This window comes from Rhinoderma darwinii, chromosome 1, assembly GCF_050947455.1.
Source record: "Rhinoderma darwinii isolate aRhiDar2 chromosome 1, aRhiDar2.hap1, whole genome shotgun sequence".
In the NCBI taxonomy this organism is placed as follows: Eukaryota; Metazoa; Chordata; class Amphibia; order Anura; family Rhinodermatidae; genus Rhinoderma; species Rhinoderma darwinii.
The window spans coordinates 39,844,372-39,870,278 of NC_134687.1; the positions used below are offsets into that span (position 1 = coordinate 39,844,372).

Below are 25,907 nucleotides of genomic sequence, written 5' to 3' on the forward strand. Positions count from 1 at the left end.
ACGGTCATGTGCATTAAGCTTTTTATAGAAAAGAACATGCAAAAGCCTACAAAAGCTCTGCATACATAGAATCCTATGAATTTATTATCCTTTTTTTTTTTCACTATTCGTTTTGTGGCTACAATGTCTAAAGTCGGAAGAAAGCATTTTTTTCAATGAACACTGTTAGTACATCATGCAGAGCATAGGAGGGAGGTGATGAGTAGTAGTACTGTTTGGTAGTCTTCCAGAAATGGTATGAATATAGGAGATGAAGACACTGTATATCCTCTCGAGTATTTGTAACATTGATCTTTCTTCCAGAATTTGAGGAATGAAGAACAAGTCGCAGTAATCCAGGCAGGAACTGTTTTATCACTCTGTGAAAAGGTACAAACCCTTCCATGTACAATCCTTTCCTCCCTGTTTACTCTATTCACAGAATGCAGACTGCCATAAATTGTGGCTGTATGCTGCTGCTGATTCCTGCAGGGAAGCAGTGGGAAAATTATATATTTTTTGCCAATGCAAGTAATGAATTTTAAAGGGATTATACAATAGGTTTGGAATCGGCAGAAAACGCAGCTGGCTAATATGTGGTTTTACACCGAGGCTGGAGCTTCATGGCCCTGGTTAAACATTCAGCGTTCCAGTTTTTAGCAAAAATACATAATGATGGATAAAGTACCTGTCACGTAAAGAGGTTCTAGTCTATTTGTCATTCATAATCCGACTCCTGTTCTCCGCGTATAATGGGGCAATTATCAATCTGAGATTAGTATTGAAAGAGCTGGCTTTTGCTAAAGAGAACAGTGTTTTGTCTCTTGGTTGCTTAGTGTCCCTCAATCAGCTGCCTCCCTGCTCCGCAGACATATGTTATATATAATTGGACTAACTAGGTTCTCTGGCAAATTCTAGATGTTACTCATCGATGTAGATTAGATTTTTTTTTAGAAATAACAAAAATATAATTCAGCCAGTCAATTCTGTGGACATCATGTTGTAGAGCAGGAGGAGCTGAGCAGATTGATATATCGTTTTCTGGGAAAAGATTGAGAATAAACCTGTGTTTTACTGATATAAATTCCTGCTGAAGAGCCCAGTGGGCGGTCCTACTCAGTGATTGACAACTATTTCTGTATGCACACTCATACAGGAAAGGCAGTCAATCAATGGTTGACTTGACACCGCCCACTGGACTCTTTAGCCCACAGTGAGCAGGGATTTAAATGAAGAACTTACAGGTTGTCCTGAATCTTTTTGGACCATCTGCCCATCTCCCCCCGCTCTGTGACATGCTGCCTTCATATAGGACAGCAAGTTCAACGTGACCGGTTCCCTTTGAATGGGTCACATCATATCTAGAAATCTCTTTGTTATTTCTATGCTTTTTAGTTGTTGTAAGGTACATTTTACCCGTCTGAGCAACTTTCTGCATCTAGTCTTATGTTGTTTATCTACATGTACAGTAGTCAACCACATTGTTGGGATCTGCAAATGGTAGCCAGTCACTTCATGGAAGATCATAGGATCTGATTTAAAAAAAAAATGCGAAGGATCTTGGAGCCAGTGAAGTGTAGACTAAGTTTTCAGCCTGGTATGCACTGACAGGCAATAATGCTTTAGTATATTAATTATATTAAAAGTATTATATCAGCGATTAAAAGATCACAAAGTAAAGTCTCTTAGTGGGACAAAAATTATAAATTTAAAACTGCTAAATATAGTTTATAAAAAAAAAAAAAGAATACAGTAAAAATAAAATAAAACCCCTTTTTTCTGTTTTTATTTAGCCCCAAAAAATAAATAAACAATAGACCAGAACAACAAAGTTAACATATTAATTAAACCGCCGGGTGAATGGCGTACAAAAAAACACGTAAAAAACAATGGCAAAATTCCTTTTTTTTATAGTTATTCCCAAAAAAAGAAGTTAATAAGTCCCATATACCCCAAAATAGTACCAATGAAAACTACATTTCGTCCCACAAAAAACAAGCTGACATACAGCTACATTGACGGAAAAATACAAAAGTCACGGCTCTTGGACTGTGGAGATGTAAAAATAAGTCATTTTTGTTTAAAGGCTATGTAAATGTTTTAAAATGGCTTTTGTAATTTTTAATAAAAATGTATTAGAACTCATGCACACGACTATAAGGGTTTTTGCTGTCTGCAAATACGGATGCACATCCGTAGCCATCTGCAATTCTATGGTCTAGTCAGTGACGCAATTGCGGACAAGAATAGGACATGTTCTGTATTTTGTGGATCATTTCTAAGGCCCGGACACATATCCGTTAATATACGGAAAGGTGTCCGTGGCCTATAGAAATGAATGGGTCCGCATCTGTAACTACCTGATCCGTAATTACGGATGAAAACTACGGTCATGTGCATGGGGCCTTAGTTTCTGTTAATAACCTTTGTAAATAAGTTTTATTACAAATTAGCGGTATTCACTGAATCCGTCAATCCCGCGGACCTGACCGGTTCAGTGACGGCGGGTCACCTGTAAACTATCACATCTAGTGTATGATGTAAATTTAAAACATGAAAAACAATGCTGGAGTAGCTGTTTGTTTTTTTTCAATTCCCTCCGAAAAATGTTAAGAAAAGTAAATCATTATAATATATGCAATTAAAAAAATACAACTCCTCCTGCAAAATAAACAAGCTCTCAGACAGTTATGTTGAAGAAAAAAGAAAAAGGTTAAGACCCTTAGAATACGACAGTGGAAAAAGAATGTTCAGTCAAAATGGGCCTGGTAGTTAAGGGGTTAAGAAGACGATCTCCTGGCAGTGCAGATGGGAGACTGAGGACAGAAGGATTTCTCGCCAGCTATAGGTGATGGTGAGACATTTCCTCATTTATAGCCAGCTGGACATACAGTAATCTGTCTCATCTGATGCATAATCTGTGTTATACGTCCCAGATTATCTCCACCCGGAGCCTGCTCTATGAAGATTAAATTCCCAAGGATGAATGATTAATGGTTGGATATTATATGTGTATTTGGTTGCAGTGGTTAAAGCAGATTGAGGTGACTGAAGCCGCCCTGACTCAGAAAATGATAGATCTGGAAAATGAGAAGGTAAGATTACGAGTAAGTGGAGTTTTTGTAAAATTCTTCATATCACCGGAACTTTTTCTTCATTCTGAGAGTTTTGAGATCTCCATTACATTCACGGTCAGTTTATTTAATGACTCCAGATGTTAAAAGACCTTCGGAGTGAACTGTCCTCTGTTCCATGTTGCATCTTGGAACACAAGGTGACACCTCCTGAGAAGCAATGAAACTCCTTGCCCGCCTTGTACTGATCACACTTCATTGGCAGGTTGACTATAATCACGGCCGTCTGCTATATCTGTATCACTGGCGCCTGCTATATCTGTATCACTGGCGCCTGCTATATCTGTATCACTGGCGCCTGCTATATCTGTATCACTGGCGCCTGCTATATCTGTATCACTGGCGCCTGCTATATCTGTATCACTGGCGCCTGCTATATCTGTATCACTGGCGCCTGCTATATCTGTATCACTGGCGCCTGCTATATCTGTATCACTGGCGCCTGCTATATCTGTATCACTGGTGTCTGCTATATCTGTATCACTGGCGCAGCTAGCCTCACTTCTAGTCATAGAGCTGATACACAGGGTTGGAAACTCCCATTTATCATGATCTCTTGAGACTCAACATCTTCTAGAGATGCCGTAATCCATTTAGCAGATGTTCTGCTTCATAATGTCAAGTCCGAGAACTCCCTAATATTGTTACTCGGAGGTCCTTGATTTACTTGAACATTATTTACTCCCTTTAATTTCTACTACTTTAATTTTTTAGGAATTGTTTAGCAAGCAGAAGGGCTACTTAGAAGAAGAACTTGATTACCGGAAGCAGGCACTTGATCAAGCACATATGGTAGGCGTTTAGTATGAACCTAAATACATTGTAAAGTGATAAGTATTTTTGGAGATTTTGGGTTCTGGAGAGTATTATGGGACCCCCCTTTAATGGCCGGTGTGGAGAGCAACTGTGTTAGGGCATGATGTCCTGTTTGCTCACGCCACTACTGCAGGTGAAATGAATAGTAAATTGCCATATACAGCCCGATCCCCAGCTGATCATTTGATTGTGTTTTCCAATCCAGACCACAATTGGACCACGTATGGGGAGTTTGAGATACTCCATTAACATCAATATAGGAAAGAGTTCTTTACAGTAAGGGCTTGTCCACGCGTAACGAAATTGCTGCAGAAAATTTCTGCAGCAGTTCCATAGAAACTAGCAGGATTTCCGCTGCGGAAAAACCGCGCCATTTCCTGTTTTTTTGTTACTGCAGAAAATGGTGCGAATTCTGTCCACTTTCCGCAGCAGGAATTGACATGAAAAATACGCACCGCATGTCAATTTCTGGTCGGAAAATGTACGCAGCGCATGTATGAGATTAGTTAAATCTCACCCGCGTGGCTGCTACTGTATTCTGCGTATTTTCCGTCCGCAATTCTGGACGGAAAATACGCAGCAATTCCGCTACGTGTGGCAAGCCCTCAGAGTAGTCAAACTATGGAGTGCCCTACCCCAAGAGGTAGTAATGGCAGATACCATGTCCGTAAAAGGCTAGAGGATTATTAAGTGACAAACGGGATTGAGGGTTATAATTAATCAAGCAATAAACGACGGGTAATTTATTGAGGAATGTTGAAATTGATGGACCTGTGTCTTTTTTTCAACCTATGTAACTATACTTTTCAGATCTCTCCAGAAAGTGGGCATTTGTAACAATATTTGTTACAATGTTACAAGAGTGCATATGTATGTATATATTTTTATATCTATGTGGACATACGGATGTAGCCCTCTTTATCTTGACTCTTGACGCATTAAATACACAGTGGCAAGAAACTATCTTGACTTTTTCAATGGCTTTTCATTGGCTTTTGTTGTGCGATATAACACTGCAGCAAGTTATCAGTCAAGATAAACGTGGCTACATCTGTGTGGTATTCAGAACAGTGCTTTAGTGGTACATCGCTGTATTCCTATTTGTTTCTCTACCTATTTTGTCTCCCTTGAACACACAACTTTTGGTGAATGTTGTGACTTGTGCTAGAAAATCCAGGAGCTGGAGGCCACGCTCTATAATGCTTTGCAGCATGAGCCTGGGAGGAGAGTCCGTGAATGTCTGAATGAGGCGCAGAGAGAAGACTTGAGGGCGGCAGTGGAAAAACTGCGAAGGCAGATCCTGCGGCAGAGCCGAGAGTTTGACAGTCAGATCCTACACGAGCGCATGGAGCTCTTACATCAGGCACAACAGGTACAAGACATAGAGCAATGAAAAAAAATGAATGAATGATTGATTTGTGAACTCTGTAACTTATGAAGCGCATCACTATTGGGGGTAATAGGGCTGAAGAGGAGGGGAGTAGTAGTAGGTGCACTGGGGCAATGGCTGGGGGACTAAAAAGTTACAATCCCTATCGTTAACATAAACTTTTTTGGTCTTCCTAAATGATGGAGAACAAACATTTTCTTCTGCCCAGGGTTGATGTGCCAATGCGGTACCTGCTCTGTGGTTCTTAAATTGGGGACCATGAAAAAAATATCTACAGCTATTTGTGAGATCCATCATGCCTGTTCCCATACTACCCAAAAATACAGCTATTTATGCTCTTGTGGGAGTGCACTTGGCTTCAGGGCATTCTGGTAATTGCAGTTCTACAATAAATTCTGGATTACATACACAATGTAGAGCACATACAAAGCCTGTACATATTCCATATAGAAGGATATAGTCACAAATGTGCCCCTTTTCTACGTATCTACTTTGTGTCCTATGCTGGTGCCCACCCCCCTGTCTGGCCCTTTGCTCTTTCATAAAAATGATGTGAATTTCCCTATGTATGGCTGCAGTATAATCCGCCACAATCTATATATCTATATACCTGCACATACTGCGGTCCAAGCTGTAAGCATTTAAATGTACTCATAAGAAAATACATTATAATGGAGATCTCCGTTCCTTACCATGTCCCTGATATATAGTTTCCTCTTGTTCCATCATCCAGAAAGGTAAGGGCAATTTACCTGGCAGACTATATATACCTGGCGTCCCATATGGTAACACAGACATAGTAATCAGCTTAGCCAGTCTGCCCTCGTCCTGCACCCTCTAAACTTTGACTGGTTGAGGACAATCCCATCAGTGAGCTCATAAATTAATAGATAAAACTGTGTCATGTCTAGTGAAGGGCCTGTGGGGCTGGTGCATGACAGGGATTCAAAAAAATCTACAATGAAAACTACATGTGTGTGTGATTGTAGATTTTTTTTTTTAACCAAAAAACAGGAGTGGAAACACAGTAGAGTGTCTATATCAGTCTTTCTTTTATACTTTGCTTTTTTTTTTTTAATCAACTCCTCAAAAAAGTGGCACAAATACTGCATGTGTGATTCTAGGCTTAAGCCAGGATCACACACAGTTTTGATGCAGGTTTTTTTTAAATCAAAGCTAGAAGAATATCTACAAGGAAGCAAAGTTATAAAAAAAACTGATACATCTCTTTTCTTTTGTGTTCACTCCTGTGCTTGTCTAAAAAAACCTGCATCAAACCTGTGTGTGTGAATCTTGCCTTACAGTGACAGACTTCACTAACGTAATCTTATGATCTGGAGCATGTATCTATGATCATTTGGACTGGATTTCATATTTAAAGAACTATATCTGTTTCTCAGAAAACTGGGTGATAAACAACATGACTCACTTGGATTCCCACCCAGCTTTCCCAGACTCCTGAGTGTAAATATGCCTAGCTATAAAGAGACAGTATAGACATAGAAAATAAAAATTTGCCTTAATTTCTTGATGTAAATGCCAATCTGTGGGTAAGTGGCTGAGGAAACAGAAGGCGATCTCGTCCCGCTGTCTGCCAGTGCTTGCCAGTGTTATGGGATTATGACTTAACCCCTTCCCTCTTTAGCCACTTTTGACCTTCCTGACAGAGCCTCATTTTTCAAATCTGACATGTGTCACTTTATGTGGTAATAACTCCGGAATGCTTTCACCTATCCAAGCGATTCTGAGATTGTTTTCTCGTGACACATTGGACTTTATGTTACTGGCAAAATTTGCTCGATATGTTCAGTATTTAATTGTGAAAAACACCAAAATTTAGCGAAAAATTGCAAAAATTAGCATTTTTCTCAATTTAAATGTATCTGCTTGTAAGACAGGCAGTTATAATACACAAAATTGTTGCTAATTAACATCCCCCATATGTCTACTTTAGATTGGCATCGTTTTTTGAACATCCTTTTATTTTTCTATGACCTCACAAGGCTTAGAACTTTAGCAGCAATTTCTCACATTTTCAAGAAAATTTCAAAAGGCTATTTTTACAGGGGCCAGTTCAGTTGTGAAGTGGTTTTGAGGGCCTTATATATTAGAAACCCCAAAAAAGTCACCCCATTTTAAAAACTTCACCCCTCAAAGTATTCAAAACAGCATTTAGAAAATGTCTTAACCCTTTAAACATTTCACAGGAATTAAAGCAAAGTAGAGGTGAAATTTACAAATTTCATATTTTTCTGCAGAAATACATTTTTAATACAATTTTTTTTATAACACAGAAGGTTTTACCAGAGAAATGCAACTCAATATTTGTTGCCCAGTTTTTGCAGTTTTAGGAAATATCCCACATGTGGCCGTAGCGTGCTACTGGACTGAAACACCGGCCTCAGAAGCAAAGGAGCACCTAGTGGATTTTGGGGCCTTATTTTTGTTAGAATATATTTTAGGCACCATGTCAGGTTTGAAGGGCTCTTGCGGTGCCAAAACAGTCAAAATCCCCCAAAAGTGACCCCATCTGGGAAACTAGACACCTCAAGGAAATTATCTAGGGGTGTAGTGAGCATTTTCACCGCACAGGTTTTTTACAGAAATTATTGGAAGTAGGCCGTGAAAATTAAAATCAACATTTCTTCAAAGAAAATGTAGGTTTAGCGATTTTTTTTCTCATTTCCACAAGGACTAAAGGAGAAAAAGCACCGCAAAATTTGTAAAGCAATTTCTCCCGAGTAAAACAATACCTCACATGTGGTAATAAACGGTTGTTTGGAGACACGGCGTGGCTGAGAAGGGAAAGAGCGCCATTTGGCTTTTGGAGTTCACATTTAGCAGGAATGGTTTGCGGAGGCCATGTCACATTTACAAAGCCCCTGAGGGGACAAAACAGTGAAAACCCCAAACAAGTGACCCCATTTTGGAAACTATACCCCTTGAGGAAATTATCTAGGGGTATAGTGAGCATTTTGACCCCACAGGTTTTTTGCAGAAATTTTTGCAAGTAGGCTGTGAAAATGAAAATCTACATTTTTTCAAATAAAATGTAGGTTTAGCTAATTTTTTTTCATTTCCACAAGGACTAAAGGAGAAAAATCACCATAAAATTTGTAAAGAAATTTCTCCCGAGTAAAACAGTACCCCACATGTGGTAATAAACGGCTGTTTGGACACACGGCGAGGCTGAGAAGGGAAAGAGCGCCATTTGGCTTTTGGAACTCAAATTTAGCAGGAATGGTTTGCGGAGGCCATGTTACATTTACAAAGCCCCTGAGGGGACAAAACAGTGGAAACCCCCCACAAGTGACCCCATTTTGGAAACAACACCCATTGAGGAAATTATCTAGGGGTATAGTGAGCGATTTGACACCACAGTTTTTTTGCAGAAATTATTGGAAGTAGGCCCTGAAAATAATAATCTACATTTTTTCAAAGAAAATGTAGGTTTAGCTAATTTTTTCTCATTTCCAGAAGGACTAAAGGAGAAAAAGCACCACAAAATTTGTAAAGCAATTTCTCCCGAGTAAAACAATACCCCACATGTGGTAATAAACGGCTGTTTGGACACACGGCAGGGCTTAGAAGGGAAAGAGCACTATTTGACTTTTTGAGATCACATTTAGCAGGAATGATTTGCGGAGGCCAGGTCACATTTGCAAAGCCCCTGAGGGGACAAAACAATGAAAACGCCCAAAAAGGGACTCCATTTAGGAAACTACACCTCTTGAAGAATGCATCTAGGGGTGTAGTGAGCATTTTGACCCCACAGATGTTTCATAGAATTTATTAGAATTAGGCAGTGAAAATAAAAACAGTCCTTTTTCTTCAATAAGACGTAGCTTTAGCGCAAATTTTTTCATTTTCTCAACAAATAAAGGAAAAAAAGAACCCAACATTTGTAAAGCTATTTCTCCCGAGTACGGCAATACCCCATATGTGGTCATAAACTGCTGTTTGGGCAAACGGCAGGGCTCAGAAGGGAAGGACCGCCATTTGGAGTGCAGATGTTGCTGGATTGGTTTCTGGGCACCTGTGGGCCCAAAACAGTGGAAACCCCCCAGAAGTGACCCCATTTTGTAAACTACACCCCTCAATGCATTTACCAAGGGGTGTAGTAAGCATTTTAACCCTGCAGGTGTTTTGTAGAAATTAGTGTGCGCTCAATGTTGCAGAGTGAAAATGGGATTTTTTTCCATAGATATGCCAATATGTGGTGCCCGGCTTGTGCCACCATAACAAGACAGCTCTCTAATTATTATGCGGTGTTTCCCGGTTTTAGAAACACCCTACATGTGGCCCTAATCTTTTGTCTGGACATATGACAGGGCTCAGAAGTGAAGAGTACCATGCGGAGTGGAGGCCTAATTTGGCGATTTACAAAGTATTGGTTCACAACTGCAGAGGCTCAGATGTGAAATAATAAAAAGAAACCCCTGATAAGTGACCTCATTATGGAACTGCACCCCTCAAGGCATTTATTAAGGGGTGTAGTGAGCATTTTCACCCCACAGGTCTTTTCCATAAATGAATGCGCTGCGGATGGTGCAAATTAAAAATTTATATTTTTCCCTAGATATGCCATTCAGTGGCAAATATGTCATGCCCAGCTTATGACGCTGGAGACACACACCACAAAAATTGTTAAAAGGGTTCTCACGGGTATGACGGTGCCATATATGTTGAAGGAAACTGCTGTTTGGGCACGCTGTAGGGTTCAGGGCCGAGGGAGCACCATTTGGCTTTTGGAGAGCGGATTTTGCTTGGTACTATATTTGTTTGAGTATTGCTGGTGTTTTATAATGTGGGGGTACATGTAAGCGGGGCGGAGTATATAAGGGGCATAGTCAGGTGGTATAAAAAAATAAAAATAATCCATAGATGTGTGTTACGCTGTGAAGCAATCCTTTCTGCACAGGCCGGTGTCGCACTGATAAATGGTGTCATTTCTTATCCCCCTTTTGGTCCACACTCCGCGCCTTTGTAGTTTGGGGAATTTTGCTGGGAAAGTATTATCCTGGTATAATACGGGCACCGTCGCTTCCATCGGATATGATTGGGCCCTCCCTTCCTGGTTCCCCAATTTTAGGTCCTTGATAAATCGCCTCTTGAAACAGAAGAAATGTTCTCCTCGGGCACAACTGCATATTTATTTATTTCCTGACTTATTGGAGCCATAACTAATTTTATTTTTCATAGACGTAGCGGTATGAGGGCTGGTTTGTTGCGGGACGAGCTGTAGTTATTATTGGTACCATTTTGGGGTACATGTGACTTTTTGATCACCTTTTATCCTATTTTTTGGGATGCCAGGTAAACCAAAAAACGCAATTCTGGCACAGCTTTTTTTGGTTTTTTTTTATACAGAGTTCACCACGCATTATAAACTACATGTTACCTTTATTCTGCGGGTCAGTACGATTCCGGCGATACCTCATTTATAGAACTTTTTTATGTTTTACAACTTTTTGCACAATAAAATTACTTTTGTAAAAAGAATGTATTTTTTCTGTCGCCAAGTTGTGAGAACCATAACGTTTTAATTTTTTTGTCGACGGAGTTGTATGAGGGCTTGTTTTTTGCGGGACGAGCTATAGTTTTTATAGGTACCATTTTTGGATACGTGCGACTTTTTGATCACTTTTTATTGTAATATTTGTAGGGCAAAGTGACTAAAAAACAGAAACTCTGGTAACGTTTTTTACGGGTTTTTTTTACGCTGTTCACCGCGTGCAATAAATAATATAATATTTTGATACCTCCGGTCGTTACGGTCGTGGCGATACCAAATACATATGGTTTATTATTATTTTTCAATAATAAAGGACTTGATAAGAGTAAAAGGGGGATTGTGTGTTATTTGATTACTTGAAACTTTTATTGTTTTCAAACTTTTATTTTTTGCACTTTTTTTTACACTTTTTTATACTTTTTTTACACTTTTTCTCAAGTCCCACTAGGGGACTTGAAGGTCCAACGGTCAGATTTTTTTTTTTCTAATACATTGCACTACCTATGTAGTGCAATGTATTAGATCTGTCAGTCATTCACTGACAGCAAGCCGTTTAGGCTTCGCCTCCCGGCGGGGCCTAAATCGGCTTCCGTAATGGCAGAGCAGGAGACCATTGTGTCTCCTGTTGCCATAACAGCAGTCGCCAGTCCCGATTGCCTGTCAGGGCTGGCGATCTGCTTGTAACCGCTACGATGCAGCAATCGCTTTCGATTGCTGCATCGAAGGGGTTAATGGCAGGGATCGGAGCTAGCTCCGGTTCCTGCCGTTACAGGTGGATGTCAGCTGTACAGTACAGCTGACTTCCACCGCTGATGACGCCGGATCAGCTCCTGACCCGGCGCCATCTTGCCGGCAGCTACGGAAGCCGATCAGGCTCCGCCGCCGGGCGGATCTTGACCGGCTTCGGTGCTAGGCAGACCGGGAGGCCAGTATTAGGCCTCCGGTTGCCATTGCAGCCACCGGAACCCCGGCAATTTCATTACTGGGGTTCCGATGAGCTGCAAACACCTTAAGTGCAGCGATCGCGTTTGAGCGCTGCACTTAAGGGGTTAATGGCGGGGATCGAAGCTAATTTCGGTCCCCGCCGTTACAGTCGGATGTCAGCTGTAAGATACAGCTGAGATCCGGTGATGATGGGACCGGCTCAGCTTCTGAGCCGGTGCCAAACGTTTGACGTACATGTACGGCAAGATGCGGGAAGTCAGTACTTTCCATGACGTACATGTACGTCAAATGTCGGGAAGGGGTTAAGTAGCAGTTTGCAAATAGCATTACCCACCAGCTAATGCCCTTTATTCAGCAAGAGATGCAGCAAGTCTGAGCTGGAGAGGGGGCAACGGTTTCACTGAATACATCTGTAGAAACCCAACGTAGTTGCACTAGTTGCCATCTGAACACTTTGCACTACATTATTTGTATTCATTGTTTTACATTAAAGAATTTATTATTATTATTATTATTATTCAATTTGCTGTTGCTTATATATCACCAACATATTCTGCAGCACTGTACAAAGATTGTCATCATTCACATCAGTCTCTTTCCCCAATGGGGCTCACAATCTAATTCCTCCATCTATGGAAGCCAATTAAGGGGGTTGTCCCACAAAACACATGTATCCCCTATCCACATGTATCCCGTATTCAAAACACATGTATCCCCTACCCACAGACTTCCGGGGTATGTGTCCGCCAGCTCCATAGAAATGAATGGAGCTGCCGGACACACAAGCCGGACACAGACCCCGGAAGTCCCAAGCTTCTAATGGAGCACTTCAGGGGACTTTGGGTTCCCCGTTCCCCTTATCGCTGTGGATAGGGGATACATGTGTATTTAGGGACAACCCCTTTAAGCTATCAATATGTTTTTTGAAGTGTGGAGGGAAACCCGCACAAACACAGGGAGAATATATAAACTCCATTCAAATGTTGTCCTTGCTGAGATTTGGACCCAGAATCCCATTAGCAAGACAACCGTGCTAACCACAGAGCCACATGCTGTCTCATCACATCTCATTAGCTGTTACCGGGGGAAGCTGCAAAGGCCCATACATTTTCCCTGCAGCTGCCACCTAATGTAGTATTACATGCTATGTAATACACGGACGGGCCAGATGGGTGAGAGTGTCTCTTTCTTAGCGGCTTTGTGCTTTATGACAGCCATATGCCCTACATTGAAGCTCCTAAACCGGCACTGTGTCTTGTATTCCAGACATAGTCCATTGACAAAAGCTGCAAAGTAACAGATAAAACACCAGGGATCGCCATGGTCTTATTAGTGATCGCTAAAGGATCCCAACAGTCTGATCCCCCTTGATCACACATTGATGGCATATCATGGCAGGGTTGTCCGTTTTTGGCAGTCACTATCTATGTAAAAGTCTTTTCGAGGATATTCAGGTGCGTGCGGAACTCAGTGCTGAGACTTTCTATGATCAGGAGTTCAAGGCAGAGAAAGCTGCTAGTGAGTGCTAATTCCTATAAAGTTTAACATGGGGCCAAAATGTGTCCTCCGGAGGGAGAGATGCTCTTTGCAGTGGATCTCCGCTCTGACTGATATAGGGAGTGGGCAAGTGTGGGATCTCTCTCAATTTTATCCACAGTGAAATGCAAATATTTTTTTGTTCATCGTTTTCTAAATTGGCCGGTGGGTTTAATTAATTTTCAGATATTATTCCAATTGCCAATGGAAATCAGCTATGCAGGAGCCCCAGACCAGAAAGGTCTGACTTTTTTTTACTTGAGATGTTTAGCCAATCATATGACAGTTTGTCAGCCATACTTTTTTTTTTATACCTTTTGACTGTCGGACGTTCACATTTAAAGGGTTGTCTGGATAAGAAATCCCCTTTTTAAATACCTTCCATTCAGGAACCTCATCTATTACCAAGAGTTTAGAACTGCTGCAAAGAGTGTCTCTTCTTCTGGAGGACCCAGCATGACCATCCATTACATGGATACCCCATTGATTTCAATAGATACTGGGTAATGCTGAATTTCTCCTGTGGTGATGCTGGAAGGAAAGTGAACAAGCTTCCATTGTTCCAAAAGAGTTTATAGCTGATTGCTGTCTATCCCAGCAGTGGGACACCCTATGATCAGCTTATCATTGGTGCACCCTTCTAACAAAAAGGGATTGTCCAAAACGGATCACCTCTGTTTCCTAAATAAGGTGCAATCCGTACCATTGTCCGTACCCATTATGCCTTATTCACAAGAATGGGATAAACAGCCGTGTGACGGACGTTTTGTTCACGGCCGTCACATGGATGTATTAAAATCAATGTACTTCTATGAGGCTATTCACAAGGACGTTTTTTTACCTGTCCGTGGGAACGGCCGTGATAAAATAGGACATGTCCTACTTTTGCCCGTGTTTACAGATCCCTGAGTAGACTCAACTCTAAGGCGGATCTGTGAAATCGAATCCCGCAAGGATGCATATCGGCCATGTAAAGTGGCTGTTTTTCACGGCCGATTTGACACTTGTTCACGTGAACAAGTCTATTCTTCTCTTTGGGTCTTCAGGCTTGTTCATTATCTCCCTGATGCTGGTTAAAGTCCCCACTCTGAACACCTCCTCCTTATCCCAGGACAGTTTGACCCAATACTTGTCCTATGTTGTCCTTACCATCTCTTAAAATAGAGATGTGTCACTCTCAGCCAGGTTCATTGATATGCCGCCATAGTCATGCTTGCATAGACTGAGCACACTGCCCATGGGTAGGTGGATGGAGCCAGTTGGAACTGGAGCCACCTATTTGCATGGATCCCAATGACATACGTGACCTCTGGTCTTATTCCAACTCTCCTAAGTATTATTATCTTTTCTTGCATAATACTAGTATTACTAGTTCTTCATTTAAGACCAGAAAAACACAACAAATATAAATGTCTTATGTTTGCTCTTCACCTTCTCTTCCATAGAGAATCCGTGAACTTGAAGACAGGATAGAACATCAAAAACAACAACTCAAAGAAATAGAGGAAAAGGTATATAAGTCTGGCTAGTTCTTGGCTGTTCTTATGTATTCAGGTTATTATGTGAGGTTGGTTTTGTTATGTGCCTGGACTGCTGATGTGTAATACAGTAAATGGAGCCATTAGGATGCACTGAGCAAACTCCAAATTTACCAAGCAGATTAGAAGTGGAGTCATCGATCCCTAGCAACAGAGATGCATTGTGTCTATAGAACATGGCTGTGTGCAGTATTGCATATATACATAAATAAGCTGCAATAGAGCAGTAATCCCATGTTCTTATATACAGTCAGTATTAAAATGGCTCTTTACAGTTCCTTATAAAACCTGGCAATATGTCCTCTTATCCCTCTTCTCCTAAACATGCATGTTGCATTTTATATAAATAATAATGTATATTATGTGTAGCATAACATGTAGAAGTGCACCCCTTCTAGAATTAAAGGAAAGAAATATCAGCGGTAGATATAAGTCCTTGAGTCACCCCCTACTGTCAAGTTGTCATAAACAAAACGAATGACACAAAGCATGGTTTGTTTGTTACCTTTTCTCATATCTCAACATATCCTGAGATGGGAGCCCGCGAGATGACCAACTTTAAAAAAAAAAAAATCAAACCTGATTTTGCGATATTCTGTCACGAGATGTGTATATTATGTGTCTGTGTGTGGCCACCCAGTGGTTGTGATGTGAGTTACAGCCTGTCAAGGGTTTTGTTAGCACGTCGCGATATTGTATTGAATTTGTTTCCCGAGAAATTGGAGGCCTTAACCAAAATTAAACAAAATTAAGAGTGGACCCATTTGTAGCTGAACCTTCCGGCTTAGTGAAACATTCCTCAAACAAATGAAATGAGCTGATTTTAATTAATGGCATATTTTTCCCAGATCAAGTAGAGGAAAGAAATCATGGAATTACTCAATGTTGAGGAAAAAATTATGGAATCACCTTGTAATTTGCATTTCTAAAACAAATACTGATACAGGTCTAAAAATGCAAATCAGTCTGCAGCTAAAAGGGAGCGCTTACCAGCAGTTGGACTTCGCTAATTGAAAGCAAACATGGCCCCAACAAGAGAGATGTCAATTGAAATAATGGAAAAGATTATGAAACGCCATCAAGATGGAAATCCAACACGTAGAGCGGATAAAGATATTGGTTGTTCCCGCTCAGCTGTGTGTAAAATTTGGCGCAAGTATAAACAAAATTTAAAACATAAAAGGAAAGCATACAGGTAGACCAAGGTAGGCGTCAGTGTGTGACGATAAAAAATGTAGGCCTAGTTCACACAGAGTTTATTGGCTCTGTTTTTGAAGCGGAAACCGAGCCAAAAAACGTCTGAAATCTCCTCCATTGATTTCAATGGGAAGCGGAGGCGTTTTTTCCCTGCGAGTGGGAAAAAATGCTTGTGGGAGGAAAAAGCAACATGCTCTTTCTTCCTGGGGTCCCGTCTCTGTCCTCCCATTGATATCAATGGGAGACATAGAAAGCGGTTTTCGCTGAGTTTTATGCACGTGGCGCTCAATGGCCGTGGCCAAAAAACGCAGCGAAAAACCCTAAAAAACAACGCGACAAAGCAAGTGCAGGTTGGTCAAAATCTGACTCAAAATTTCTGAAGGAAATGCCTGCAAAAAAACTCTGTGTGAACTAGGCCTTAAAGCAATATGTTTTGAAAATATAAGACGAACAAAACAAATTGTTAAAGTGTAGCTAAACGTTTGACAAACTTCTGACACATCATAGTGACATGTCAGAAGTTTGGATTGGCGGTGGTCCGAGCTCTGAGACCCCCACCAATCGCTAGAACAAAGCAGCTGAGGTGATCGTGTGAGTGCTCAGCCGCTTCCTGTCTGTTCGGCTTTTTCCGGAAATATATGTATTGGTGTATGGACTCAATAGAAAGTCTATGAGCCCGTACTCCGATACTTCGGCTTTCCGGAAAGAGCCGAAAAGACAAAAAGCGGCTGAGCGCCCACACGAGTGCTTTAGCTGCTTCGTTCTAGCGACTGGTGGGGGTCTCAATGCTCGGACCCCCGACAAACCAAACTTCTGACATGTCACTATGATGTGTCAGAAGTTTGTCAAATGTTTAGCTACACTTTAAAAGCAGCGGGTTGTTGACCCACTGGACTACTCCGCCGGTTTGACTTGGGGCCACCTCTAAGGGCGTTATCTAAGTAGCCTCCCCGGTCTTCACCCTTTAAGCCCCATACTTTGCTGAGGGGAGGCTACCAGGTCGCTACCTTTTGAGGTGACCCAGTGTGAGTAGCGGCTGGCCTAGCGGACTAGGATACAATAGTATAATACTCCAGGCAGTGGCAGATGATACTTTGGCAGTTGAGTAAAAATTAGAAAGTTATAGTTCGAAACAGGTAGACAACCTCAGGCTCGTCTCATGTACTTGGATACAGGCTGGCAGTAGGCAGCAGGATGCAGACTGATGGCGGGTAACAGGATACAAACTGGTAGGTGGTAGCAGGATGCATACTGGCACTGGGTAGCTGGATACAGGCTGATAACAGAGAGCTAAATACAGGCTTGTAGCGGATAGCTGGATTCAGGCTGATAACAGATTGCTAAATACAGGCTTGTAGCGGATAGCTGGATTCAGGCTGATAACAGAGAGCTGGATACAGGCTGATAACAGAGAGCTGGATACAGGCTGATAACGGAGAGCTAATTACAGGCTTGTAGCGGATAGCTGGATACAGACTGATATCAGAGCTGGATACAGGCTGATAACAGAGAGCTAAATACAGGCTTGTAGCGGATAGCTGGATAAAGGCTGATAACAGAGAGCTAAATACAGGCTTGTAGCGGATAGCTGGATACAGGCTGATAACAGAGAGCTAAATACAGGCTTGTAGCGGATAGCTGGATACAGGCTGATAACAGAGAGCTAAATACAGGCTTGTAGCGGATAGCTGGATACAGGCTGATAACAGAGAGCTAAATACAGGCTTGTAGCGGATAGCTGGATACAGGCTGATAACAGAGAGCTAAATACAGGCTTGTAGCGGATAGCTGGATACAGGCTGATAACAGAGAGCTAAATACAGGCTTGTAGCGGATAGCTGGATACAGGCTGATAACAGAGAGCTAAATACAGGCTTGTAGCGGATAGCTGGATACAGGCTGATAACAGATTGGACTGGAATCCGGATGCAAACCGGAACCTTTGCAGAACACAACTAGGTTGCACCGAAGTTGCTCAGGCAGTGTGTGTCCAGTGAAACAGACTAATATACCTGGTGATTGGCTGGGGAAGGATTTGGGTTCGTGCTTTGGCCCTATAAGATGAAGGAAGTGAATGCGCGTGCCCTACGGGCAGACCCAGCCACAGAAGGGAGTTCTCCGGCACGCAGTGTGGCGATCCAGGAACCGTACAGCATGTAGCAAAGGTAACCTGGCAGCTGTGCCTGCTGGGAGACTTCGTGTTCAGTGATTAATCCGGAATCTGCGATGACCAAGGAGATGAAGCTGGAACTATTGTCTGGTACCGTTCTAATGAAACCTATAAAGATTACTGCCTGAAGAGTCACATTTATCCGCTCATTTATGATTAAGGGTATGTGCACACGATAAGTGGCTTTTACGTCTGAAAAGACAGACTGTTTTCTGGAGAAAACAGCTGCGTCGTTTCAGACGTAAAAGCTCCTCCTCGCATTACGCGAGGCATCTTTGACGCTCGTAAATCTTGAGCTGCTCTTCATTGACTTCAATGAAAAACGGCTCAAATTACGTTTCAAAGAAGTGTCCTGCACTTCTTTGACGTGGCAGTCATTTTACGCGTCGTCGTTTGACAGCTGTCAAATGACGACGCGTAAATTACTGGTCGTCAGCACAGTACGTCGGCAAACCCATTCAAATGAATGGGCAGATGTTTGCCGACGTACTGTAGCCGTATTTTCAGCCGTAAATCGAGGCATAATACGCCTCGTTTACGCCTGAAAATAGGTCGTGTGAACCCAGTCATAGGATTTCATGTCCGGTAAAGGAACAGGATAGACGGCAATCATCACCTCAACTGTCAGTGCTCAGGGGAACTCAGAAATGTTGACACTTTTCTTATTCCATTGATAGAAAACAGGTTTGGTGATGATGAAGTCATTTTTCCGGATGATATTGCGTCTTGCCACAAAGCAGAGTGTTAAAGATTTTCTCCAGGAAAGGCATCAACTCAATTGTTCCATGACATGGCTCCAGCCTGTATAACTGCTCCTCAGGAAAGTTGGAAGTAGAATATTGTTGATCATTCATGAATCCAAGCCTCAAAAAATGAGGGACGTCCTAACAAAAGGAGCAACAAAGTAAAACTTGTGATTTTTGTTGTCGACGATTCTACATTTTATTCATCATTGAGTGAATCCAGAATTATTTTCACCACTTGAAAAAAATAAATTTGAAATCATTTCATTTTATTGGTTTAAGGTACAATATGTTCCACGTAGCCAGAGTGTCCAACTATTAAACAAACATTGTTCTGTAGAATATCTGTGATTTGGGTATTTGCTACAAAGTAATAAAACTGGGTGAACATCCCCTAAATGTGGTGAGCTCATAGTTTTTGCCTATTCCAGTGTGGAGTGTGAACGGCATACTTGCCAACAGTCCTATTTTTCACGGACTGTCCTGCGCACCGGACCTCAACACAGGTGGTTCATATTTAAATTTGCATAAAAAAAGGCATTTCCAGGGGTGTCCTTGGATGTAGCGGGTGACTTGACAGAGGCGGACAAATTAAGGACTTATATTCACTGGGTTTTTCTTATTTTAGGGGAGAAATGTTCTTTAGACAAGTCCTTAATTTGAGAAATGTTCCCCGTATGTAAGCATAAGATGCAGTAGCTTTGTTAGAAGAAGATGATACTGAACCACATTACTATTCTTCTGTGTAGGAATATTATGTGTCATTTTGTGGTATAATTCTCCACCTCTCACTGCATTTTCCTTTTTCTTTTTTTTTTCTGTTTTATTTTGATCTTATTTTATAGTTTTTGTTCCTTTTTTTGTTTTTCTCACTAGCATTCATTGTGTGGCCTTGACGATCTATTCCAGCCAACATTCATGGTGGGTATTTATAATTCCACCGTTTCTGAATAAATGTTGCATCGTTGTTTATAGGTTATATACATGCGGTTACATATGTAACAAACGTTTCAATGCATATAACATGTAAATAATGTTCTAGATGTCAGCGTGTATCCAGGCTCTTGGAATATCTCTATCCAGAACAGGAGGGGTCCCATAGAGGAAGCAAAAGGCGCTACACAATGCCCAGATAAATAGTCTCTCGCACTGACCAGAAATAAAGTACATAAAAGACTTAGATAATGCCTTACAAGTCCCTATATATAAATAATGCCATACTGTACAATGCCAATATATAAAGAATGCCATACAGTGCCTATACTGTATGAGTAAGAGAAGGAAAACTGCAAACTTGTATTGAAGGTATCAAAAAAATGTTGATGGTGAAATAAAAGTTTTTGTGCCTTTTTTTGATACCTTCAATACAAGTTTGCAGTTTTCCTTCTCTCGATGTCTGTTTGGAGCTGTTAGGCTACAATTCTCATACTGCGTGCACCGGATGCATGAAGTATTGGTAGAATTCTGCTCCATGAATTTTGGGACTGTGATGTGCTGCTGCTCTCTCTTTCTTCTATACTGTATGAGTAGTCATGCAGTGCCCATAAAAATAGTATACACTGTACAGTCCTGTTCTGTTTTGAGACTGACACAAATTGTGGTTTTCACAACGTTTGCTTCTTCAGTGTTTTTAGATCTTTTTGTCAGATGTTTCTATGGTATACTGAAGTACAATTATAAGCATTTCATACGTTTTTAAACTTTTATTGATAAATACATTAAGTTTATGAAAAGACTAAATTTTTACAGTGTTGACCATTCTTATTCAAGACTTCTGCAATTTGCCCTGGCGTGCTGGATATCAGCTTCTGGGCCAAATCCTGACTGATGCCAACCCATTCTTGCCTAATCAATGCTTGGAGTTGATCACAATTTCTGTGTTTTTGTTTGCCCACCCACTTTTTGAGGATTGACCACAGGTTCTCAATGGGATTGAGATCTGGGGAGTTTTCTGGCCATGAACCCAAAATGTCAATGTTTTCTTTACCGTGCCACTTAGTTATCACTTTTGCCTTGTGACATGGTGCTCCATCATGCTGGAGAAAGCGTTGTTCATCACCAAGTTGCTCCTGGATCGTTGGGAGAAGTTTCTCTTGGAGGAAGTTTAGATACCATTCTTTATTCATGGAAGTGTTCTTAGGCAAAATTGTGCGTGAGCCCACTCCCTTGGATGAAAAGCAAACCCACACATGAATGGTCTCAGGATGCTTTACTGTTGGCATGACACAGGACTCATGGTAGCGCTCAACTTTTCTTCTCCGGACAATCATTCTTCCAGATATCCCAAACAGTCTGAAGGCTTCATCAGAGAAAATAACTTTACCCCAGTCCTTTGCAGTCCAATCCCTGTACTTCCTGTAAGTCAGTCCTTAATGTTTTTCTAGGAGAGAAGTGACTCCTATGCTGCCCTTCTTGACACCAGGCCTGTCTGCAAAAGCTTTCGCCTCACTGTGCGTGCAGATGCATTGACACCTGCATTGATTCCTGAGCAAGCTCTGCACTAGTGTGAACCGATCCCGGAGACGGTCCTGGGATTTGCTGGACTTTCTTGGGCACTTTGAAGCCTTCTTCACAGCAATTGAACCTCTCTCCTTGAAGTACTTGATGATCCAATAAATGGTTGAATTAGGGGCAATCTTGCAAGCAGCAATGTCCTTGTCAGTAAAGCCTTTGTGATGCAAAATAATGATGACTGCATGTGTTTCCTTGGAGGTAACCATGGTTAACAGAAGAAGACAATGATTTCAAGCACCAACCCCATTTTAAGCAACCATTCTGCTGTTATAATTAAATTAGCATGACAGAGTGATATCAGCTGATTTGTCTTCGTTAACACTTGCTCAAGAAGATCACTGAAATTGTTAGCAGGTCATTTTGTTGGCAGGGCTGAAATGCAGTGCAAATGGGGTTTATGTGATTAAGTTAATTTTCATGGCAAGGAATAACTTTACAATTAATTGCAAATTATCTGTTCACTCTTCATAACAATTTAAAGTTAATGCAAATTGCCACTATAAAAACTGAAGCAGAAAACGTTGTGAAAACCAAAATGTCAGTTTCAAAACTTTTGGCCAGGACTCCTTAATAAAGTGCCATACAGTGCAGAATCTACTGTACATGTATAGCGCTATATTAAAAGTTCCTTGCAGTGCTCCTACGACTAGTTCTACAAAGTGCACACATAAGTAGTGCCAAATATTAACCATTTGAATAGTGCCATACAGTACCCACATGGATGGTGCCATACTGTGTTCCACTGGTGCCATGTAGTGCCTAGAATTGTTTATCTAACTTACCTTGTCTTTGACCTATATCTGAAAACCTTGCCATGAGCAGATATGCACACAATCCTCGGGCCAATAGGTGTCTGCGACCTGCACAACGAATGAGCAAAAGCTCAGTTTCAATGCTTATCACCAGTTTTTAACACTTTCATGACTGCCTACTGCCTTTTGACATCAGGCGGTGCAGGTCTGGAGTCTATTGGTGTCACTGTAGAAAAGGCTTATTAGTGCTCATTCTATAAGCAGGAGTTGTTACTAACAGCCCCTGAGCTTAGAGAAGCCTTGTGAATAAAGCTGGGATCTGCGTTAACTCCAACCCCAGCTTTTTAACCCTTTGGTTGCTGTGGTTTGTGATAACGGCATGATTAAACGGGACTCCCCTTATCGATCGCGTCACTGGAAACCCAATGACGCAATCAGACTTGGGGAACCTTCTGTAGTCAGCCCTGGGTACCTAGAAAGGACCCCAGGGCTGTCTATTCTCTAAGCCTGCTGTTAGGGCACACTGTGTTTCACCTAACAGCAGCCTGTGTTCTAGTGACAAAGTGTAATGTATTCACAGTAAGAAGAAGCAATGATGTCAGCATTCCAGAAACGCTAATCTTTTTATTGTCCCATAGTACAGACACCAGCAACGTTTCGGCTCTAAGTGAGCCTTTTTCAGGTTATAGTACAGGAGTATGTAAATACATTAAAAGTTTAAAATAAAATCATTAAGTTATCTGTTCATGAGATTAAAAAAAAAATGTAACTAAAATTTTTAAAAATAAAAAAATGTCCACTAAAAAGTCATTATTTAGCATAAAATATATTTTATTTTTTTATGCATTACATATACACCAAAAAAAACGACACATATTAGGTATCTACTTGTAATAACCTGAAAAATGTATTTAATTTCACGTAAAACATGAACGGTATAAAAAAAAAAAAAAATTGCAAAAATCACTTTTTTCTTTATTCAAGCCGCAAAAAACATTACACAGTAACTTCTTCGTACCCCCAAACTGCGCAGGAAAAAATATATAATTTTTCCCACATTAAACAAAGCTTCAGTCACGTCATTGTAAAAATAAGAGTTATAGCTGCTGAAATTCAGAGAGGCAAAAATGAATAAATGTAGCTAGTCATTAAGGCCTTTCCAGGCCTGGTCATTAAAGGGTTAATGGTGGTCTGTAAGTGGGGTGTCTCCATGCACCAGGGACCAGTTTGCATTGGAGACCCCCCCCCCCCTTCCCTTGCACATGCCCCCTAGTTACTCAGTGACCTGCTTCTATGGCCGGTATGTTCCTGCCTTCCGATCCTGAAGCTGCCTGTCCCCCACTGACTAAACCTCTCCATACTGCATGTTGTAAATAAGTTTGTTGGTACTTTACATTTAAAGAGTAACTCCACTCAAAAGGGGGCTTGGGGCTTTCTATTCTGCTTCACTATTTTTGCTGTTTTCTAGGCTAATATAAAGACACTGGACACCAGTAGTTACTAGGATCATTCATTTAGTGGTTTCCTGTGACTACTGTAGTGCTCATGCTATCCACAGACGCAGTAGTCACTGAAGAAGAATGTTTCAGCATTGCTAGGCAAACCATATGTCTTTTAAAGGGACAGTTCACCTTAATGTGTCTATAGATGAAATGTCAGAATGGGACATCAAAGAGGCGTCGATGTGCTAAGAACTCCAATATTTCCCAAATTAAGGGGTCATTTGTGCTCTGTACAGTCTGTGAACTTATTGAGCTCTGCTTGGAGAGATATTACTGGAAGATTGGGCTCCATTATTATTATTTCGGTAGCCCTTTATAACAAAGAGTGCACATTGGGTCCCAGCTCCCAAACCTAAGTCCAAAACCTCTTGGCACTACGTACTTCCATAACTGTAAATCTAAAGATTCAGCCCCATTGATTAACAAGTGACGGAAATCTATGAACAATCCCGATTCCTGATAATTTTGGGAATCCGAGATGGTTCCCGACCCGACCGATGTTTTCTTCCGGCATGACAGAAGATAAATCTAGGTGGAGTTCCCTTTTAAATGATAAATGCAATGAAAGTTTTTGGGTGTGATGAATATAAAGGGGTGTGTTTAGAAGTATAATGTGCTTCAGACTGCAACGAGTCGCTAATTCTACAAATGATTGTTTAAACATTTCAATTTCTTTTTTTTAGGGTTTGAAAAGAGCACATGGGACGAACATCTGATATTCTGCCACTGCCAAAACAGACACTGATTTCATTTTATTTTTTAGTCTTGGGCCTGGCTGGAAACGCCAGACAAATCCTGAAATGATCCGTTTTCTAATAATTTAGTTTTTAATTGGACTAAATTTGTTGTACAGCTACAATATAGTCCTGCTATACAGAGACTCTAATAAAATGGATGAAACGATAAGTAAATAAAAAATGATTACATATGTATTGGAAGACTGTTTTCTTACATGCGATGGAAACCCAGTTCTGCGTGGCCCTAAGGAAACCTTTCATGGAAGGAGCGCGGGGCCATATCTACAAGGCCAGCTAACTGCAACAAGACTAAAGAACGTAAAGAAAAGACAGAAGAGGTACCTGCCTTGGCTGCATGTATTGCACTTGGAAAAAAGAGCGTACAATGGATATAGGGCAGTCATGTTGTGGGGTACACTGTGGTAATGTCGACTATGTAGTCAGCAGAATCTACTTGTAATATATAGTCACATCATTTCCAGTTTATTTCTATTCCCTGCATTATCGGAAAGAACATTGTTTCTACATGGAAACCATCAAAATGCAGGCTAGTTTCCACTATAGGATTTTACTATGGTTTTATTTTTTTTCGACTTGTGGCTTATGTGCATACTGAGGACTCGCGCATAGATACCAGATCTTAATTAAAACGCCCCCCATCAATCAACAGAACAAAGCTCAACCTCATTCAGTGCTGCTTCTCTGTCCCATTCACTTGAATTGGCTGAGCTGCCGTTCCAGACACAACTGAAAGTATGGACGAGCCACTGTGCCTGGATAATTATTGAAGGGACCACAGCTCCTTCGTTCTGCTGATCGGGGGGCTTTTGAGCGACACCCACTTATCTCCATTGATTGCCTGTCCTAAGGATTGTTTATTCTCAGAAAACCCCTTTAATTTCACCAAAACGTATTGAAATATTCTAATTACATAGAAATACTAATATCTTCACTCGGTGTCTGAATGTTACTGAGCATGGCTGTATGGACCAGCAGTCCAACCACAGGAAGAAATCATTATGGATCCATTAAGAGCAGCTTGTTGACAGTTTCCAGGTAGTGATATTGTGTTTTTCTATATTACAGAGTAAAAACAGACTGAAAAGTAAGTAAAACAGCAGAAAAATTGATAATGATATAAAAACAAGATACTAGACTTTACATTTACTGACAATATAGCCAATACAGAAAGTGCAGCTTTACTAAAATATTAACACTTGATTGTTTTATCATTAAATCCATGGTTTTGTATATCGGGATATATATAATTGACGATTATCAAGCTGCCCGTAGTTTTACATTGCGTTTTTTTAGATGCGGGGTTTGTTTGGTTAATGCACATTAAACCATGAAAAACCCATCACGAAACCGCAGCAATTTGCTGTAAAACCATGCTGCAATTACCGCGGCTCATGCGGGCACTCTTACGAAGTCTTTTA

General features: G+C 41.0%; 1 protein-coding gene across 8 annotated transcripts in view; it reads left to right on the plus strand.

Moving 5' to 3' along the window:
• Positions 1-25,683, plus strand: part of JAKMIP1 (janus kinase and microtubule interacting protein 1) — a 148,217-nt gene extending 122,534 nt beyond the window's left edge. For 5 of the 8 annotated variants that reach the window (XM_075857945.1, XM_075857901.1, XM_075857964.1 and 2 more), the window contains 7 exons: positions 304-369; positions 3,006-3,086; positions 3,828-3,905; positions 5,098-5,301; positions 14,761-14,826; positions 19,840-19,884; positions 24,415-25,682. In XM_075857945.1, coding sequence (XP_075714060.1) covers positions 304-369; positions 3,006-3,086; positions 3,828-3,905; positions 5,098-5,301; positions 14,761-14,826; positions 19,840-19,884; positions 24,415-24,447 — 573 coding nt within the window. In that variant the 3' untranslated portion in view covers positions 24,448-25,682. Of the gene's footprint in view, positions 1-303; positions 370-3,005; positions 3,087-3,827; positions 3,906-5,097; positions 5,302-14,760; positions 14,827-19,808; positions 19,885-24,414 lie in introns of all 8 variants that reach the window. The other 3 variants (XM_075857937.1, XM_075857919.1, XM_075857927.1) reach the window with 3 other exon arrangements.
• The last annotated feature ends 224 nt before the right edge of the window (positions 25,684-25,907 follow it).